General features: G+C 40.3%; 1 protein-coding gene across 2 annotated transcripts in view; it reads right to left on the bottom strand.

Moving 5' to 3' along the window:
• Positions 1-22464, bottom strand: part of LOC123750880 (beta-1,3-glucan-binding protein) — a 128111-nt gene that overhangs the window by 16667 nt on the left and 88980 nt on the right. For both annotated transcript variants that reach the window (XR_011229947.1, XM_069333364.1), the window contains exons 8-10: positions 22154-22256; positions 15219-15290; positions 14588-14717 (exon numbers count right to left, since the gene is read on the bottom strand). Coding sequence is in view for 1 of the 2 variants with exons in the window: in XM_069333364.1 (XP_069189465.1) it covers positions 14588-14717; positions 15219-15290; positions 22154-22256 (305 nt within the window). In the remaining variant the exon portion in view is untranslated. The remainder of the gene's footprint in view (positions 1-14587; positions 14718-15218; positions 15291-22153; positions 22257-22464) is intronic.

Raw genomic sequence — 22464 nt, 5'->3', positions numbered from 1 at the left:
AAAATAAACACGTGATTAAGAATGTGACAATGTCAGACCACGGAGGAAAAATGAAACAGGAAATTTCCTTAAGTACTTTCGTATATTAAATACATCTTCAGAAGGTGACCTTCTGAAGATGTATTTAATATACGAAAGTACTTAAGGAAATTTCCTGTTTCATTTTTCCTCCGTGGTCTGACATTGTCATATATATATATATGTATATATATATATATATATGTTTCATTGAATATGACCGCATATTCTGTATTTATTATTTTCTGGTTTAGGGCTTCTATCCCTCTAACTATTTTCTTAGCATCAGGGCTTAATTGAAATAGGAGTTCTCCAAAACTCATTTTCGTACTTTTAAGGTGAAGAAAAGAAGTGATTTACTATAGAGTGTATTACACTTATTTGTATAATTTGCACGACGTTTCGAACCTCCATGGTTCGTTCTCAAGTGAACAGATCTTCCAATACTAGTTGATTTTATACCCGCATTAGGTCAGGTGATAATACAATGAAGGTGAAAACATGGGGGATACATAAGGAATAAACATAGGGGCTGCAGAAGGCTTATTGGCCCATACGAGGCATCTCCTATCTAAACACAAAGATTAATCCAGTGTAATTGACCTGTTATGTTGGACATTGTCTTCTGTGTTGGCATCGATATGTTCTTGTCTTGTCCTTACTCTCATGGTGGGTAGAGTAAATAGTTCCGTGATTTGGGTGTTCATGGTAGGTCGCTCTATTCTTATGTGAATTGCCTCAAGAATTTGTAATCTTCTTGAATCTTGGGTTTTGTCTATTATGCAAGTATTCTTGTTCAACATTTCTCTTGTTAGAGTAATGTCATGGGCTTGTCTCATGTGATTCCTAGGGGCACCAGATTGAAGATGGCATGTCAAACGCCTCGTCAGCTTGGTCGACGTCATACTTATGTACTTACATTGAAGGTTACATCCTTCGTGGGGGCAAGTGTACATGTATACAACGCTTGACTGCTGTAGAGGGTTCTCCGTCGGCTTCGGGCTGTTTTTGATAAGGAGTTCGGAAGTCTTCTTGGTTTTGTAGAATATTATCAGGTTTATGTTTTGGTTAGGAGTAGTGCTTTTTACTCCTTTACGGATTATTTCTTTCATTATTCTTTCCTCTTTTATATGTTCACTGTGCATGGTTGATTTGTAATATAATTTTATTGGGGGTGTTGTGGTTTCTGTTCTAGGTTCTGAATTATACCAACGGTCCAAGTGTCTTCTTATAGCAGCGTTTATTTCCGCGTTGCTATATCCGTTGTTCACCAATACCTGAGTTACTCTTTCAAACTCTCTACTCACGTTGCTCCATTCAGAGCAGTGGGTAAGCGCTCGACGAATATAAGCATTGAGAACACTGGCTTTGTATCTTTGGGGGCACTCACTTCTACCGTTCAGGCATAATCCTATGTTGGTGGGCTTGGTATATACGTTGGTGCTTAAAGAGGTTCCTGTTTTTGTTATTAGTACATCCAAGAATGGCAGACTGTTATTTTCACTATTTTCATGTGTAAATCGGAGTACTGACTCTCTCTCTAGGTGTCTTTTTAGGTCAATTAGTTCATCTGAGTCTTTTACTATTACGAATATGTCATCTACATAACGGCAGTATACAGTTGGTTTTTGTCTGCTACTGAAGACCCTATCTTCGATGGTTCCCATATAAAAATTAGCAAATAAAACTCCTAAGGGGGAGCCCATTGCTACTCCGTCTATTTGTAAATACATGTCTCCTTGTGGACTGATGAAAGGGGCTTCCTTTGTACATGCTTCGAGAAGACTTTTCAAGTGTGGCTCAGGTATGTCTAATTTGGGGGTGCTCTCGTCTCTGTATACTCTGTCCAGTATCATTCCTATGGTTGTGTCGACTGGGACGTTGGTAAAAAGGGATTCAACGTCCAGGGAAGCGATGATTCCATCGGGCTGGGTAGATTTGATAAATTCTAGGAAATCTGCTGATGATTGTAGACTAAACTTACTTAGAGTGTATGGAGTTAGGAGTTCATTGAGTTTCTTTGCCAGGTGATAAGTTGGGGTTGGTATTTGGCTGATTATAGGGCGTAGTGGGTTACCTGGTTTATGCGTCTTAACATTGCCGTAGGCATATCCTAAGCCATAGTCGCCTTGAAGTTTATTGAAATGCACACTACCTTTCTTTGCGTTGATTGCTGTAATTGTTTTGTTTACTTTCCGCTTAAGGTCTTCTACGGGGTTCCTCGTGATTCATTGAAATTTGGAGTCGTCACTTAGGATGTCGCTAATTTTGTTCATGTATTCATGGGTAGGAATCAATACATATGCTGCTGTTTTGTCGGCTTTTCTTATTGTTACGTCTTTCAGATTTTTTAGTTGTTTCGCTGCTTCTTTGAGTGCCCCTAGGAATCACATGAGACAAGCCCATGACATTACTCTAACAAGAGAAATGTTGAACAAGAATACTTGCATAATAGACAAAACCCAAGATTCAAGAAGATTACAAATTCTTGAGGCAATTCACATAAGAATAGAGCGACCTACCATGAACACCCAAATCACGGAACTATTTACTCTACCCACCATGAGAGTAAGGACAAGACAAGAACATATCGATGCCAACACAGAAGACAATGTCCAACATAACAGGCCAATTACACTGGATTAATCTTTGTGTTTAGATAGGAGATGCCTCGTATGGGCCAATAAGCCTTCTGCAGCCCCTATGTTTATCCCTTATGTATCCCCCCATGTTTTCACCTTCATTGTATTATCACCTGACCTAATGCGGGTATAAAATCAACTAGTATTGTAAGATCTGTTCACTTGAGAATGAACCATGGAGGTTCGAAACGTCGTGCAAATTATACAAATAAGTGTAATACACTCTATAGTAAATCACTTCTTTTCTTCACCTTAAAAGTACGAAAATGAGTTTTGGAGAACTCCTATTTCAATTAAGCCCTGATGCTAAGAAAATAGAGGGATAGAAGCCCTAAACCAGAAAATAATAAATACAGAATATGTGGTCATATTCAATGAAACATGTTTGAAAGAAAACCTGCTGCCAGTATACACCAATATATATATATATATATATATATATATATATATATATATATATATATATATATATATATATATATATATATATATATATATATATATATATAGCAGGAAAGAAAACCTGCTGCCAGTATACACCAATATATATATATATATATATATATATATATATATATATATATATATATATATATATATATATATATATATATATATATATATATATATATATATATATATATATATATAGCAGGAAAGAAAACCTGCTGCCAGTATACACCAATATATATATATATATATATATATATATATATATATATATATATATATATATATATATATATATATATATATATATATATATATATATATATATATATAGATTTATATATATATATATATATATTTATATATATATATATATATATATATATATATATATATATATATATATATATATATATGTATATATATATATATATATGTCGTACCTAGTAGCCAGAACTCACTTCTCAGCCTACTATTCAAGGCCCGATTTGCCTAATAAGCCAAGTTTTCCTGAATTAATATATATACTATAATTTTTTTCTTATGAAATGATAAAGCAACCCTTTTCTCTATGTATGAGGTCAATTTTTTTTTATTGGAGTTAAAATTAACGTAGATATATGACCGAACCTAACCAACCCTACCTAACCTAACCTAACCTATATTTATAGGTAAGGTTAGGTTAGGTAGCCAAAAAAAGCTAGGTTAGGTTAGGTTAGGTAGGTTAGGTAGACGAAAAAACATTAATTCATGAAAACTTGGCTTATTAGGCAAATCGGGCCTTGAATAGTAGGCTGAGAAGTGCGTTCTGGCTATTAGGTACGACATATATATATATATATATATATATATATATATATATATATATATATATATATATATATATATATATATATATATATATATATATATATATATAGATTTATATATATATATATGTCGTACCTAGTAGCCACAACGCACTTCTCGGCCTACTGTGTAAGGCCCGATTTGCGTAATAAGCCAAGTTTTCCTGAATTAATATATTTTCTCTAATTTTTTTCTTATGAAATGATAAAGTACCCATTTCATTATGTATGAGGTCAATTGTTTTTTATTGGAGTTAAAATTAACGTAGATATATGACCGAACCTAACCAACCCTACCTAACCTAACCTAACCTATCTTTATAGGTTAGGTTAGGTTAGGTAGCCGAAAAAGTGAGGTTAGGTCAGGTTAGGTAGGTTAGGTAGTCGAAAAACAATTAATTCATGAAAACTTGGCTTATTAGGCAACCTATAATGATAGGTTAGGTTAGGTTAGGTAGGGTTGGTTAGGTTCAGTCATATATCTACGTTAATTTTAACTCCAATAAAAAAAAATTGACCTCATACATAATGAAATGGGTAGCTTTATCATTTCATAATAAAAAAATTAGAGAAAATATATTAATTCAGGAAAACTTGGCTTATTAGGCAAATCGGGTCTTGCATAGTAGGCCGAGTACGACGTTCTGGCTACTAGGTACAACATATATATATATATATATATATATATATATATATATATATATATATATATATATATATATATATATATATATATATATATATATATATATGTCGTACCTAGTAGCCAGAACGCACTTCTCGGCCTACTATTCAAGGCCCGATTTGCCTAATAAGCCAAGTTTTCCTGAATTAATATATTTTCTCTAATTTTTTTCTTATGAAATGATAAAGCTACACATTTCATTATGTATGAGGTCAATTTTTTTTTATTGGAGTTAAAATTAACGTAGATATATGACCGAACCTAACCAACCCTACCTAACCTAACCTAACCTATCTTTATAGGTTAGGTTGGGCTAGGTAGCCGAAAAAGATAGGTTAGGTTAGGTTAGGTAGGTTAGGTAGTCGAAAAACAATTAATTCATGAAAACTTAGCTTATTAGGCAAATCGGGCCTTGCATAGTAGGCTGAGAAGTGCGTTCTGGCTACTAGGTACGACATATATATATATATATATATATATATATATATATATATATATATATATATATATATGTATATATATATATATATATATATATATATATATATATATATATATATATATATATATGTATATATATATATATATATATATATATATATATATATATATATATATATATATATATATATATATGCGAACAAGCCTGAATGGTCCCCAGGACATATGCAACTGAAAACTCACACCCCAGAAGTGACTCGAACCCATACTCCCAGAAGCAACGCAACTGGTATGTACAAGACGCCTTAATCCACTTGACCATCACGACCGGACAAAATGAGGTGATAGCCGAGGCTATATGAACCACCCCACCGCCGGCACTCGGATAGTTATCTTGGGCATAGCATTTTACCAAATCACCTCATTCTTTGGGGCACACGTGAGGAACACAAATGCGAACAAGCCTGAATGGTCCCCAGGACATATGCAACTGAAAACTCACACCCCAGAAGTGTGAGCCTCGGCTATCACCTCATTTTGTCCGGTCGTGATGGTCAAGTGGATTAAGGCGTCTTGTACATACCAGTTGCGTTGCTTCTGGGAGTATGGGTTCGAGTCACTTCTGGGGTGTGAGTTTTCAGTTGCATATGTCCTGGGGACCATTCAGGCTTGTTCGCATTTGTGTTCCTCACGTGTGCCCCAAAGAATGAGGTGATTTGGTAAAATGCTATGCCCAAGATAACTATCCGAGTGCCGGCGGTGGGGTGGTTCATATAGCCTCGGCTATCACCTCATTTTGTCCGGTCGTGATGGTCAAGTGGATTAAGGCGTCTTGTACATACCAGTTGCGTTGCTTCTGGGAGTATGGGTTCGAGTCACTTCTGGGGTGTGAGTTTTCAGTTGCATATGTCCTGGGGACCATTCAGGCTTGTTCGCATTTGTGTTCCTCACGTGTGCCCCAAAGAATGAGGTGATTTGGTAAAATGCTATGCCCAAGATAACTATCCGAGTGCCGGCGGTGGGGTGGTTCATATAGCCTCGGCTATCACCTCATTTTGTCCGGTCGTGATGGTCAAGTGGATTAAGGCGTCTTGTACATACCAGTTGCGTTGCTTCTGGGAGTATGGGTTCGAGTCACTTCTGGGGTGTGAGTTTTCAGTTGCATATGTCCTGGGGACCATTCAGGCTTGTTCGCATTTGTGTTCCTCACGTGTGCCCCAAAGAATGAGGTGATTTGGTAAAATGCTATGCCCAAGATAACTATCCGAGTGCCGGCGGTGGGGTGGTTCACATAGCCTCGGCTATCACCTCATTTTGTCCGGTCGTGATGGTCAAGTGGATTAAGGCGTCTTGTACATACCAGTTGCGTTGCTTCTGGGAGTATGGGTTCGAGTCACTTCTGGGGTGTGAGTTTTCAGTTGCATATGTCCTGGGGACCATTCAGGCTTGTTTGCATTTGTGTTCCTCACGTGTGCCCCAAAGAATGAGGTGATTTGGTAAAATGCTATGCCCAAGATAACTATCCGAGTGCCGGCGGTGGGGTGGTTCATATAGCCTCGGCTATCACCTCATTTTGTCCGGTCGTGATGGTCAAGTGGATTAAGGCGTCTTGTACATACCAGTTGCGTTGCTTCTGGGAGTATGGGTTCGAGTCACTTCTGGGGTGTGAGTTTTCAGTTGCATATGTCCTGGGGACCATTCAGGCTTGTTCGCATTTGTGTTCCTCACGTGTGCCCCAAAGAATGAGGTGATTTGGTAAAATGCTATGCCCAAGATAACTATCCGAGTGCCGGCGGTGGGGTGGTTCATATAGCCTCGGCTATCACCTCATTTTGTCCGGTCGTGATGGTCAAGTGGATTAAGGCGTCTTGTACATACCAGTTGCGTTGCTTCTGGGAGTATGGGTTCGAGTCACTTCTGGGGTGTGAGTTTTCAGTTGCATATGTCCTGGGGACCATTCAGGCTTGTTCGCATTTGTGTTCCTCACGTGTGCCCCAAAGAATGAGGTGATTTGGTAAAATGCTATGCCCAAGATAACTATCCGAGTGCCGGCGGTGGGGTGGTTCATATAGCCTCGGCTATCACCTCATTTTGTCCGGTCGTGATGGTCAAGTGGATTAAGGCGTCTTGTACATACCAGTTGCGTTGCTTCTGGGAGTATGGGTTCGAGTCACTTCTGGGGTGTGAGTTTTCAGTTGCATATGTCCTGGGGACCATTCAGGCTTGTTCGCATTTGTGTTCCTCACGTGTGCCCCAAAGAATGAGGTGATTTGGTAAAATGCTATGCCCAAGATAACTATCCGAGTGCCGGCGGTGGGGTGGTTCATATAGCCTCGGCTATCACCTCATTTTGTCCGGTCGTGATGGTCAAGTGGATTAAGGCGTCTTGTACATACCAGTTGCGTTGCTTCTGGGAGTATGGGTTCGAGTCACTTCTGGGGTGTGAGTTTTCAGTTGCATATGTCCTGGGGACCATTCAGGCTTGTTCGCATTTGTGTTCCTCACGTGTGCCCCAAAGAATGAGGTGATTTGGTAAAATGCTATGCCCAAGATAACTATCCGAGTGCCGGCGGTGGGGTGGTTCATATAGCCTCGGCTATCACCTCATTTTGTCCGGTCGTGATGGTCAAGTGGATTAAGGCGTCTTGTACATACCAGTTGCGTTGCTTCTGGGAGTATGGGTTCGAGTCACTTCTGGGGTGTGAGTTTTCAGTTGCATATGTCCTGGGGACCATTCAGGCTTGTTCGCATTTGTGTTCCTCACGTGTGCCCCAAAGAATGAGGTGATTTGGTAAAATGCTATGCCCAAGATAACTATCCGAGTGCCGGCGGTGGGGTGGTTCATATAGCCTCGGCTATCACCTCATTTTGTCCGGTCGTGATGGTCAAGTGGATTAAGGCGTCTTGTACATACCAGTTGCGTTGCTTCTGGGAGTATGGGTTCGAGTCACTTCTGGGGTGTGAGTTTTCAGTTGCATATGTCCTGGGGACCATTCAGGCTTGTTCGCATTTGTGTTCCTCACGTGTGCCCCAAAGAATGAGGTGATTTGGTAAAATGCTATGCCCAAGATAACTATCCGAGTGCCGGCGGTGGGGTGGTTCATATAGCCTCGGCTATCACCTCATTTTGTCCGGTCGTGATGGTCAAGTGGATTAAGGCGTCTTGTACATACCAGTTGCGTTGCTTCTGGGAGTATGGGTTCGAGTCACTTCTGGGGTGTGAGTTTTCAGTTGCATATGTCCTGGGGACCATTCAGGCTTGTTCGCATTTGTGTTCCTCACGTGTGCCCCAAAGAATGAGGTGATTTGGTAAAATGCTATGCCCAAGATAACTATCCGAGTGCCGGCGGTGGGGTGGTTCATATAGCCTCGGCTATCACCTCATTTTGTCCGGTCGTGATGGTCAAGTGGATTAAGGCGTCTTGTACATACCAGTTGCGTTGCTTCTGGGAGTATGGGTTCGAGTCACTTCTGGGGTGTGAGTTTTCAGTTATATATATATATATATATATATATATATATGTCGTACCTAGTAGCCAGAACGCACTTCTCAGCCTACTATGCAAGGCCTGATTTGCCTAATAAGCCAAGTTTTCCTGAATTAATGTTTTTTCGACTACCTAACCTACCTAACCTAACCTAACCCAACATTTTCGGCTACCTAACCTAACCTAACCTATAAAGATAGGTTAGGTTTGGTTAGGTAGGGTTGTTTATGTTCGGTCATATATCTACGTTAATTTTAACTCCAATAATTAAAAATTGACCTCATACATAATGAAATGGGTAGCTTTATCATTTCATAATAAAAAAAATAGAGAAAATATATTAATTCAGGAAAACTTGGCTTATTAGGCAAATCGGGCCTTGCATAGTAGGCCGAGAAGTGTGTTCTGGCTACTAGGTACGACATATTTACTAGATTTATTCCTCCAAGGAGTGCCGGACCAACCGGGCTGTGGTGGTTATGTGGGCCTGCGGGCCGCTCCAAGCAACAGCCTGGTGGACCAAACTCTCACAAATCGAGCCTGGCCTCGGGCCGGGCTTGGGGAGTAGAAGAACTCCCAGAACCCCATCAACCAGGTATCAACCAGGTATATATATATATATATATATATATATATATATATATATATATATATATATATATATATATATATATATATATATATATATATCCAAACCCAATTAAATTCGGCGTGTGTAGTGTTTTAAACAAAGTGCACCAGTGATTTCCCCGAGTGTCGATAATGTGTAATAAGTATGAGGGCGGCCTTCCACGTGGGCCGCCTCCATTACCCCAGGCCCCAGCACAGCCCACACACCATCTTTCCCCTACCCTGCTACCTGCGCCTGACCCAACCGCCCATCAACACACAGCCTACCCATATACGGTACCTAGGCCATGCCCAACTCCCCAGGAGGGTAATGCTTGCCGTGGTACACTCCATTCGGGAAGGATAGGGAGAGTCTCCTGACTCAGTGTCAGGAGACGTATTTTTTCTGCTCTCGTGCACTGAATGAGGTACGAAATTGCATAGTGCACCAGTGATGTGCACCGTGATTCATTTTTTTGAATATACCTTTTCCACATTCGTGTTGGGTGTCGTTGGACAGCCCATGACATTTGCTAGCCATTGATGTCATTCTGATCGCTGTATTCGGTCTGTGAAGGAAATTACAGGAGGGAGTTGATTTCAGGGAATTTTTTTACAAGTCCAGTGTAGAGAGGGAGGTTTGGGGGCGGTTAACGGCTATAGACTACACTCCCATCACGTGTCCACCTCGTGAGAGACGGGGTAGCGTCGTGAGGCAAGTTGTGCCATTTGCCAAGGCGCTTGGGCCTCAGGAATGCTAAACAGTGATTGGTCAAGGTGCTGAGGGGTACCACATGGTATCCCGGAGCCGTTTTGGCGCCAAGACTTATTCCTACGATGAATGTTGCCATAGTAGGACGTACTTTCCTGTGCTAGGCCAAGCACCATGAAATACCGCCTGCAACGTTACTGAAGTCACGGTTATCGTCGTGCTATCTTTCCGGGTGCCGTTTGTAAGAATCTGGTAGTTTGGAAAGGTGTTTCCAGCGATTTATGTGTGAACTTTGTCATCTAAGCCCCGTGATTGTGGGACGCCATCTCAGAGCAACTGGACTGAGTGAGGCTGTTAATATCGGCTTCAGTAATAGACATCCGCCGTCTATCGTATCTTAGCTTGAAGGTACTGCAGTGAGACGATCTAGAGAAGGTTTCAGTGTTATGAGAGAAACCTTAAATTCGTAATTCCGAGGAATTAGCAGTGAACAGTGAAGGAATCTGTCTCGTGTACCGTCGTGCCATGTAACACCGTGTACCGTCGTATCCTAGGGTACCGTGTCAAGTGGATGGGCGTGGTACCGCATCCCAGCTGTGTAATCTGTTGTACGCGCACCCCTGGGCTACCCTAAGCCGGCGTGTTCGCGCCACCTGGTCTCTGTGTGTAGAGCTAACCCCTTGGTCTAGGACCCCATGCTCCAACCGACCACGTGTAGGAAGTGAGGACGCCTACGTCACCATCCAGCAGCAGCAGTGGGAGTGAGGTTGACGTGTATGTATGTGAGTGTGTGTGCGGCGGGCCCGCGAGATTGATGTAAGTACACTATTTCCATTTTGGGTAATAAAGCTCTGAAGCTTGTTTTGCACCCAGTGTTCCGTCTGTCCTCTATCCCAGTCGAGCACCTTGTGAGGTGAATGGGAATTGGAGACGTGTGAGTTTACCCTGTTTGCCGTCACCAAGTTGAGGTTGAGCCCAACTGTGAGGTTGACGTGTGTGGGGACACCTAGAGACACATTCAGTGGTGGAGTAAAGTGATCTTTATTTGTTTCCATTTCCTCTATGTGCCGTGTATGTAATTTGCTGTAATTTGATTCCCTTTTTCAGCAGTGAAAGTGGTAACAGGGAGGTTTCCCTTGGTTATGAATAATTTCCATTATTATTATATTGGCCAGCGCTTATTTTACTGTTGTGTTGTGGTAAAGTTTGGATTATTGGTTGATAATTTACTGGAGAAGTCATTTACAAATTTTGCCGTGAGTGGCAAGGATGTACTGTGATGTACTGTGTTGTACCGGGTGTAGACAAGTTGTATCCTTGGTGGAATGCGTTGTGTACTGTGAAGGAGTCCGTGAGAATTAAAGTCATTTAACGTCACCGTTGGTTGTTGAACATCATGTGATTAACGTAGAGACGTGTAAAGGCAACCGTCACAGTGAAGTTCACGCAGTGGAGGAACTGTCAAGTGAAGATTCACGTAGTGTTAACGTTTTAACGAGCTGTCGTTAATTGATTGATTAACGTAAGGGGTTGACCGGTCTGTTATGATCGAAGTCAATTGCGCTGTAATTAAGCTGCTGTAATTCGTTGGACTGATCAGATCTGTCTGCGGACAGGGATTAAGCACTCGTAGTTAATTAAAGAGAATTAGTTAATTAGTTAGAATTAGTAAAGAGAATTAGAATTGTTTAAATTCAATTAGAGTAACTTTTGTGGTTGTTTGTCCTGAGAGACAAGTGTTAACGTAAGATTTTTATAAGGGGTTATCATTCTTGGATTAACCGCCTTGTTACTTGGTACCTCGTTGTGGGCAGCGAGCGCCAGTCAAGTTTTGTGATTATAGTATTTGTTCACTGTGAAGCCGTGACAATATTGATTGCAAGCTTGCGTCACCAGTGGGCACCACTTTGTTCAGTTAGTGTTATTATCCAGTGAGAGACGCCGGGATAAGGATACCTTGGGTCCATCAGGCTGTTGAATAGCTGTTCTTGAATGCATCACTGGAGTGACAGTAAAGTAACGTAAATTCTTTGTAGTAGTTTTAGTTTTTTTGTGAATAAACTGTTATATTATAGAAAACGGTCGTTTATGTCAAACCTTCCAATATTACTGCCCCACATTACATGTTCTGCAACGCTTTGCCTGCTTATGTTCATATCAAGTCTGTATCTAAAGCTCGAGTCCATTGCACAGCACCACACTTCTATAAATAAGAAGTGAGAATCCGTCGGTTACCCTTTATTAGTTGTCAAACTAGGAGGAGCCAGCGACCTAAGTGACAGGTGTTACCCGAGTGGTTTCGCCTGGCGGTTTGCTCCCGCGGTCCTATGATCTTAGGCTTTAAGATTAAATATCTGCCACTGGCAGCTCTTGCTGTTTAAGGTCTGCCTCTCCTGCGAGGTAGTTACGATTAACTTAACATTAATAGGAATTAATTCTTTTGATAATTGTCAAAGAAAAAAAATCTCACACTCAGTGGGCAGCCAGTCGTCTGGCCATCTAGCCATGGCGCACCTGACACAAAGCCTCCTTCTAGTCAAGACGTGGAACGCCCACGTGGAAACTGTCCAGTGTGTGACAGACGGTTTCGTCTGGTTGCTGATGGAACTGTCCGCCAACATTCTATCAATTCAGGTCAGTGTCTAGGGTCAAGGCGCCCGCCCCGGGGCAGTGAAAATGGACAACCTGCTGCAGGAACGAGGAACAATACCTCCCTCAACTTTATTTCAGCAGACAATCTGCTTGAAGCGGTCAAAGCGACGTCCACCAGGACCTTGCCCCACATTCCCAAGGCTGCCCGTCACCAAGCAGCAGCCAAACTCACCAGTCTGCTGACAAAGGTCAAGAATGCTCCTAGAACCCTTGGAGCATGGCACAATCTCCTTCTATTTGAGAATGCTTGCCTAGTATTACCGCCGAGGAGAGACAAGACATTAGCAACCTCAGTAATCAAGGCTCTTAAGGAATTCCCCAGAACAGACAACCTGGTCCGCCTCCCCCCTCGTGCCAAGAACACCCTAGGGTCTGGGGTCCGGGATATCTTATCTTGAGATGATTTCGGGGTTTTTTAGTGTCCCCGCGGCCCGGTCCTCGACCAGGCCTCCACCCCCAGGAAGCAACCCGTGACAGCAGACTAACACCCAGGTACCTATTTTACTGCTAGGTAACAGGGGCATAGGGTGAAAGAAACTCTGCCCATTGTTTCTCTCCGGCACCCGGGATCGAACCCGGGACCACAGGATCACAAGTCCAGCGTGCTATCCGCTCGGCCGACCGGCTCCCCGGTTCAATGACCGGTTCAATGGGATGAACATAGGCTGGTCGGGGTCGCCATAATTCAAAAAGGAACAACGTGCCAGGTTCACATTCAGACTCCAACAAAGATTGTTAGTCCTTTCTGCCGGCTATACAGCAAAATATTTTCAGAGTAAACTTTCCAAAACAATTTTTTTCTTGTCGTAATATGCATCATTATTCACTGATCTCGGGAAAATTAACATAAATTTTCTCTTGTCCATAATTTGCCCGTACTAGCTTAAAACAGTCGATTCTCACACAGCTACAAAGGCTTCTGAAGCTCCTCCGCTTTCTCAACGTAAATGAGAAAAATATTATATATATTTAATATTTCACGCTGTTGAGCTCATCCCATTGATGACAACCAAACGCAATTGTAGAAAATTTAATTTTTTATATTTCTAAATTTTTAAATTTTTATATTTCTCTTATCAGGTATGAAAAGTGGTTGTGAAATGGAGAAATGTATTCTCTGAAATTTTCTCAATTAAAAATTGCGTCAAACCAGGTGCTGTTTTCAGTCTTCTATTATTTGCGGTCTATATTGATCCAATGTTTAAGAAGTTAAGGGCTATTTCATTTCTGGGTAAAATATTAGGACGAAGAGAAACATACAGTATGTGAGTTTTGAAGAGGCAGTTGAAATATTGATATTCTTTTGTTTTTATATTTACAAGAGTTCTTACATTCTTGTACAGCCACTAGAACGCATAACGTTTCGTGCAGGACCTTAATCCTAGTTTCCCTTGGAATACAACCTGCCAAATCTTTAACAACCAGATACCCATTCACTGATGGGTGAACAGAGGCTACAGTTAATGATTAGCACCTAATCAATCCTCCCCAGCCAGGATATGAGCCCAGGCCAAATCGCTCGAAAATCGCCGGGCGAGTGTTTGACCATTGAGCCAGGGGATTTTACCACTTCTCTTCCCTATGTGGAAGAGAAGGGCAAATAACACGGAAACGTTTGACGAGATGGAAGTCAGGAGGACAGAGACTAGAGAGCTTTGTTAGTTTACCTCAACTTGCCCTTGTAATTTTGTGCACTCAAATTATATGTAAATAAATTGGTTTATGTCGCCACCTAAGTGTTATGACAGTTTTTGCTAAGTTGACACAGGAAATGAGCCTCTGATGAGACACATGCAACATTTGTTGCCGTGTTGACCAACTATAGGCAGCAAATGGTTCAGTTTTGACCAGCAAGAGACTAAAAATGTTTTGACTTACATTGAGCAGCAGACGGATCAGTGTTTACCAACTTTAGGCAGAGAACAAGGCAATCTTTGACCGACCTGATGCAACAACCGAGGTTATTTTGATCAGCTTGTGACTCAAAAAATGCACAGAAAGAAATGGTTAAAATTAAAATCGAGAAAATCATTGATGCCCACCTTTTGGTCGAAAGGTGCCATCTTATTGCCATCTTTCCATGGATTGTTTTGGGAACTGCCCAGGCCACTCAAGTCCCAGAAGTTGGTGCCCGGGTCCACTGTCAGCTGGAGTTGGCCATCAACGTAGAACCTGAGGTAATTATAATTTTGTTACACCGTAGACGCCAGTGAGAAGATCTTTCCTTAATACATTAATTAGAAGTAAAGACCCAGTGACAGTTGAATGGTATAGAGCGTTGTGCCTATTCAAAGGTGCCTCGCGAGATGAGTCTGGCATAAAAAGATACAAGGCTTCTTGCCTAAGTTGAGCTATTGTTCATATACCCCGCTGATCTTGACTGCATCTTCAAGAGTTATGTTTGTCACGACCAGCAAGAAAGGTGCATTTGAGAGAAGTAGCCAGGTTCCTCATAAAAAACTCCTGCAGTATAGCTCAACATACCTGCATTCATCTTCACTGTAGTTACTGTGCATAGACACGCATATATATATATACCACACAATTGCATACTTAGAGTAAAACAAATCAACTTATTTACAAACACACAAATACACCACTTATGCTTGGCAACACTTCCCGTTTTTCGGAAACTGAGTAATTGAATTAATGATTGTAAACATTGGAACTCACTTCATGTTGTCCTTGGTCCAGTCCAGCCTCCATGTATGGAAGTTGTAGCCAAATGATCCATCATTGGCAGAGCTGAGAACACATGATCCTGGGTGTTAATGCAAGTGAGACATTGATATATAAATGTATATATATATATATATATATATATATATATGTCGTACCTAGTAGCCAGAACGCACTTCTCAGCCTACTATGCAAGGCCCGATTTGCCTAATAAGTCAAGTTTTCATGAATTAATTGTTTTTCGACTACCTAACCTATCTAACCTAACCTAACCTAACTTTTTCGGCTACCTAACCTAACCTAACCTATAAAGATAGGTTAGGTTAGGTTAGGTAGGGTTGGTTAGGTTCGGTCATATATCTACGTTAATTTTAACTCCAATAAAAAAATTACCCTCATACATAATGAAATGGGTAAATTTATCATTTCATAAGAAAAAAAATTGAGAAAATATATTAATTCAGGAAAACTTGACTTATTAGGCAAATCGGGCCCTGCATAGTAGGCCGAGAAGTGCATTCTGGCTACTAGGTACGACATATATATATATATATATATATATATATATATATATATATATATATATATATATATATATATATATATATATATATATATATATATATATATATATATACATATGTCGTACATAGTAGCCAGAATGCACTTCTTGGCCTACTATGCAAGGCCCGATTTGCCTAATAGGCCGAGTGATTATTTTTATTTTCAATAAATTGTTTCAAATTAGTTTATTTTAATTATTATTTTTATATTATATTATGAACATAAATTATTGACATAGTTGTGTTAGTTTAGGTTAGGTTAGGTTAAGTAGGGTTGGTTCGGTTCGGTCATATATCTACGTAACTTTGAACTCAAATTTAAACAAATTAACTTATACATATTGAAATAGCCAGATTTATCATTTCATAAGATTTTTTTTTAGAAAAATATGTAAATTCAGGAAAACTTGGCTTATTAGGCAAATCGGGCCATGCATAGTAGGCCGAGTACGACGTTCTGGCTACTAGGTACAACATATATATATATATATATATATATATATATATATATATATATATATATATATATATATATATATATATATATATATATATATATATATATATATATATATATATATATATATATATATATATATATATATATATATATATATATATATATATATATATATATATATATATATATATATATATATATATATATATATATATATATATATATATATATATATATATATATTAGTATATTTTGGTAGCAGTCTTTCCTGTAGACATATTATTTAATATGACCGAAAAAGTAAGATTAATAATTCTAACACGAATTTTCTCAATATTTCTTATGTTTCTTTTCACTGTCGATGGTAATTGAAAAATCACTTCTCCAAAATTCATTTTTATTTCTAGTCTGACGTGACACTTGAACGCGTATCGTAATAACATATTACATTTTCAAAGACTTTAGTTTACACACACACAACTATAGCTTGCAAACACTAAACAGATTTCTTACTATGCTATAATTCAAACGGCTTTTCAATTTATATACTTTCATTTGGATGAGGTGATATGTTACAACAGTTTTGGATGAGGTGAAAACAAAATTTCAACACAAGATAGAACACGAAATATTGGGTAAAGTTAAAGGGGAAGAATGGAAGTAAATGCAAAGGGCCTATTGGACCATATTCCTTGATGCTTCTATATTAATGTGGAGTCTTGAAGTAGGTAGAATATAGTTGTGCATTAATTGGATGTTGATTGCTGGTGTTGACTTCTTAATGTGTAGTGCCTCGCATATATCAAGCCGCCTGCTATCGCTGTATCTATCGATGATTTCTATGTTTTTTCTTTAGACTTCTCTGGTGATGGTCTGGTTGTGGGAAGAGATTATATGTTCCTTAATGGACCCCTGTTGCTTATGCATCGTTTATCGACTGGAAAGAGATGTTGTTGTCTTGCCTATATACTGAGTTCATTGAGGCTTACAGTCCCCAAGTGAGCATTTGAAGGCATAGACGACATTGGTCTCTTTTAAAGCGTTCTGCTTTGAGTCTGGAGAGTTTCTCATGAGTAGGTTGGAAGTTTTCTTGGTTTTATAGTAAATCGTCAATTGATCTTCTGATTTTTGTCTGTAAGGATAACGTTTCTATTAACAATATCTTTCAGGACCCTTTCCTCCGTTTTATGAGCTGTGGAAAAGAAGTTCCTGTAAAATAGTCTAATAGGGGGTATAGGTGTTGTGTTAGTTGTCTCTTCAGAGGTTGCATGGTGTTTCACCTTCCTTCTTATGATGTCTTCAACAAAACCATTGGAGAAGCCGTTGTTGACTAGGACCTGCCTTACCCTACAGAGTTCTTCATCGACTTGCTTCCATCCTGAGCTGTGGCTGAGAGCATGGTCGACATAAGCGTTAACAACACTGTTCTTGTACCTGTCTGGGCAGTCACTGTTGGCATTGAGGACACATTCCTATGTTTGTTTTCTTAGTGTAGACTGCAGTGTGGAAACCTCCGCTCCTTTCCATGACTGTTAAATCTAGAAAGGGCAGCTTCCCATCCTTCTCCATCTCGTAAGTGAAACGCAACACAGAATTCTGCTCAAATGCCTCCTTCAGCTCCTGCAGACGTCTGACGTCAGGTACCTGTGTAAAACTGTCGTCAACATTTTTTGGTCGGCCGAGCGGACAGCACGCTGGACTTGTGATCCTGTGGTCCTGGGTTCGATCCCAGGCGCCGGCGAGAAATAATGTTCAGAGTTTCTTTCACCCTAGGCCCCTGTTACCTAGCAGTAAAATAGTTACCTGGGTGTTAGTCAGCTGTCACGGGCTGCTTCCTGGGGATGGAGGCCTGGTCAAGGACCGGGCCGCGGGGACAGCTAAAAAAAAGCCCCGAAATCATCTCAAGATAATCTCAAGATAACATACCTGCAGTATATGGCCGGTTTCAAGTTCATGTCGACTAAGACCTTTTGTTCGATGGTACCCATGTAGAAGTTCGCAAACAGGATACCTAGGGGAGAACCCATGGCGACCTCATCTTGTGTCTGTAAAGCAGACACAATGCTTATACATGTGCCCATCCGGGCTCAAGAAGGGTGCCTCTTTAGTACAATCTTGAAGTAGTTTCCTTAGAATGTTTTCTGGTAAGTCAAGAGGAGTACAGGCCGGATCACGATTCACTCTGTCCGCTATCATCCTGATTGTTTCATCCACAGGTACGTTGGTAAACAGTGTTTATTCGTCCAACGAGGCTCTTATCCCTGTGGCCCGTGTTCCCCGCAGTAAATCAACAAATTCCTTTGGAGACTTCAGGCTGAAGGTGCAGAGGACATAAGGAGTCAGCAAGCCGTTTAGTCGCTTCGCCAGTCTGTACGTAGGTGTGGGTATCTGGCTGATGATTGGCCGAAGTGGGTTTCCAGGCTTGTGTGTCTTGACATTTCCATATGCGTATCCAGGTTTGTATTCCTTAATAATCTTTGGCAGGTGGAGTCCGGATTTCTTGGCGTTCACAGTTTCGATCAATTTGTTGACCTTTGCTTTCAATTCGGCTGTAGTGTCCTTCGTTACCCTTTGGAATTTAGTTTCGTCAGAGAGTATGAGGCTCATTTTCGCCAGATATTTGTCTTTTATTTGTCTCTGTGAGGACGTCCTCACAGATCGACATCACCTCAGCACCGAAACCAGGATAATCCAGAAACTAACAACATTATATGGAGGACATATGGCAATTCCACGACCGAGAGACGGCTTCCTGAACCTTGCAGGAATCAACGTCACTGAGGACCAAGTCACTCTCCTAAATCTGGGTATAAACTGTCACGTTATGTCCAGACCAAGTGAGATGGCCCGGAAAGTGGAGTTGGAGATCCTGTTGGACGACATATTCGACCTTGAGACACAAAAGAAGATCACCACCAAGGACACCTTACAAGCAGAACTTATTGCAGAAGGAGGAAAGAATCGAGGCAACTACAAAAGCACCATACTGTCCCCTGAGCTAAAAGCGGCAGCTAAGAGCCTTCGTGACAACAAAACGATAGTCGTCAGGAGAGGTGACAAGTCGTCAATATACGTCATTCTTAAAAAAGACGAATATCTGGAGAAAATGAACCTCATACTCTCTGACCAAACTAAATTCCAAAGGGTAACGAAGGACACTACAGCCGAATTGAAAGCAAAGGTCAACAAATTGAACGAAACTGTGAACGCCAAGAAATCCGGACTCCACCTGCCAAAGATTATTGGGGAATACAAACTTGGATACGCGTATGGAAATGTCAAGACACACAAGCCTGGAAACCCACTTTGGCCAATCATCAGCCAGATACCCACATCCACGTACAGATTGGTGAAGCGACTCAATGGCTTGCTGACTCCTTATGTCCCTTGCTCCTTCAGCCTGAAGTCTCCAAAGGAATTTGTTGACTTACTGCGGGGAACACGGGCCACAAAGATAAGAACCTCGTTGGACGTAGAATCACTGTTTACCAACGTACCTGTGGATGAAAAAATCGGGATGATAGCGGACAGAGTGTATCGTGATCCGGCCTGTACTCCTCTTGACATACCAGAAAACATTCTAAGGAAACTACTCCAAGCTTGTACTAAAGAGGCACCCTTCTTGAGCCCGGATGGGCACATGTATAAGCAAGTAGATGGGGTTGCCATGGGTTCTCCCTTAGGGGTCCTGTTTGCGAACTTCTACATGGGTACCATCGAACAAATGGTCTTAGTCGACATGAACATGAAACCGGCCATATACTGCAGGTATCTTGACGACATTTTTACACAGGTATCTGATGTCAGATATCTGCAGGAGCTGAAGGAGGCATTTGAGCGGAATTCTGTGTTGGGTTTCACTTACGAGATGGAGAAGGATGGGAATCTGCCCTTCCTAGATGTAACACTCATGGAAAGGAGCGGAGGTTTCCACACTGCAGTCTATACTAAGGAAACAAACATAGGAATGTGCCTTAATGCCAACAGTGATTGCCCAGACAGGTACAAGAGGAGTTTTGTTAATGCTTAACCGTGCTCTCAACTAATGACCGTGCTCTCAACCACAGCTCAGGATGGAAGCAAGTCGATGAAGAACTCTGTAGGGAAAGGCAGGTCCAAGTCAACAACGGCTTCTCCAATGGCTTCGTTGAAGACATCATAAGAAGGAAGGTGAAACGCCATGCAACCTCTGAAGAGACAACTAACACAACACCTGTACCCCCTATTAGACTATTTTACAGGAACTTCTTTTCCACAGCTCATGAAACGAAGGAAAGGGTCCTGAAAGATATTGTTAATAGAAACGTTATCCCTACAGACAAAAATCAGAAGATACAATTGACGATTTACTATGAAACCAAGAAAACGGCCAACCTACTCATGAGAAACTCTCCAGACACAAAGGAGAACGCTTTAAAAGAGACCAATGTCGTCTAAGCCTTCAAATGTCCACTTGGGGGACTGAAAACCTCAAAGAACTCAATATATAGGCAAGACAACAACATCTCTTTCCAGGCGATTAACGATGCATAAACAGCAGAACTCCATTAAGGAACATATAATCTCTTCCCAGAACCAGACCATCACCAGAGAAGTCTTAACAAAAAATACGGAAATCATCGATAGATACAGCAATAGCAGGCAGCTTGATATCTGTGAGGCACTACACTATAAGAAGTCAACACCAGCAATCAACAGCCAATTAATGCACAACTATATTCTACCCACTTCAAGACTCCGCACCAATATAGAAGCATCAAGAAATATTTGCCAATAGGCCCTTTGCAGTTACTTCCATTCTTCCCTTTAACTTACAAAATATTATACCCATTGTTTCGTGTTCTGTCTTGTGTTGAAAGTTTGTTTTCACCTCATAAAAAACTGTTGTAACATATCACCTCACCCAAATGCAGGTATAAAATGAAAGCTGTTTAAACTCTGTTTAGTGTTTGCAGGTTATAGTTGTGTGTGTGTAAACTAAATTTTTTGAAAATGTAATAAGTTATTACGAAACGCGTTCAAGTGTCACGTCAGACTAGAAATAAAAATGAATTTTGGAGAATTGATTTTCCAATTACCATCGACAGTGAAAAGATACATAAGAAATATAGAGAAAATTCGTGTTAGAATTATTTATCTTACTTTTTTTAATTATTAATACGTACTTATTTCATATTTAATAAGATATATATATATATATATATATATATATATATATATATATATAAACAAATCCACAAGGGCCGTGACGAGGATTCGAAGCTGCGTCCGGGAGCATCTCAGACGCTGCCTTAATCGACTGAGCTACGACATGGTTAAAAGAGTTGAAACCGTAGTTCTACTAAACTTACTGGATCTCGCAGCCTCTCCTTACATAAGATATATTATTCCTAGGTTTTTTGTAGACACTAAACTTTAGGGAAAAATCTTTTCTATGAATAAGTACGTCTATAAATGGCAAACATTTATCAATTTCAGTCTCTATAGTAAACATTTACTAGGTTACGCGGGAACCAATTACGGCGTAACATAATAAAAGTAGGATCACTTAATTGTTTCAAGCATTCGTTAGACATATATGTAAATGAATGAGATTAAGGTATAAAAATAGGCTCCGCCTCGTATGGGCCAATAGGTCTTTTCCAGTTACCTTCATTTTTATGTTCCTATGTTCTTATTTCTTATCGTAAAAACCTTTCATTTGTCAGGATTAAACTGCATCTGCTAATCTTTTGACCATATCAAATCCCTATTTAGATTTGGTTACTTACTAAGTTTCTGTTGGGTGAGGCCCTAACTAATTATGGGTTGGGTGAGGCACTTACTAGGTTTCCGTTGGGTGTCGCACCTACTAAGTTTCCGTTGGGTGAGGCACTTACTAAGTTTCCGTTTGGTGAGGCACTTACTAAGTTTTGTGAGTCTTGGTGAACATGTTGGCTTGAGGGTTGGGCCCCCAGTGGAGAGTGGACCCTGCGTGCTGGTGGCCCAGGTTGCCATACTCAGTATTTCCTGCCCCGTTGAAAATATGCTCAGTCTTTGAACAATAACATGTGGTAAGTTATATATCTAGTTGTTTTCCTCGCATAGCAATAACGAACATATTTTAAGAAAAAATAATGATTTATCATTAACTAAATAAAACCACACAGTTACACGTGTGGACTCTAGTGACAGAGGTTAACACTTCGCCAGTGTACAAGTGAGATGACTAATATTA

This window comes from Procambarus clarkii, chromosome 4 (assembly GCF_040958095.1).
Source record: "Procambarus clarkii isolate CNS0578487 chromosome 4, FALCON_Pclarkii_2.0, whole genome shotgun sequence".
NCBI classification, from domain to species: Eukaryota; Metazoa; Arthropoda; class Malacostraca; order Decapoda; family Cambaridae; genus Procambarus; species Procambarus clarkii.
The sequence above is the reverse complement of the archived record's forward strand: the minus strand, read 5'-3'. Positions and strand labels throughout refer to the sequence as shown.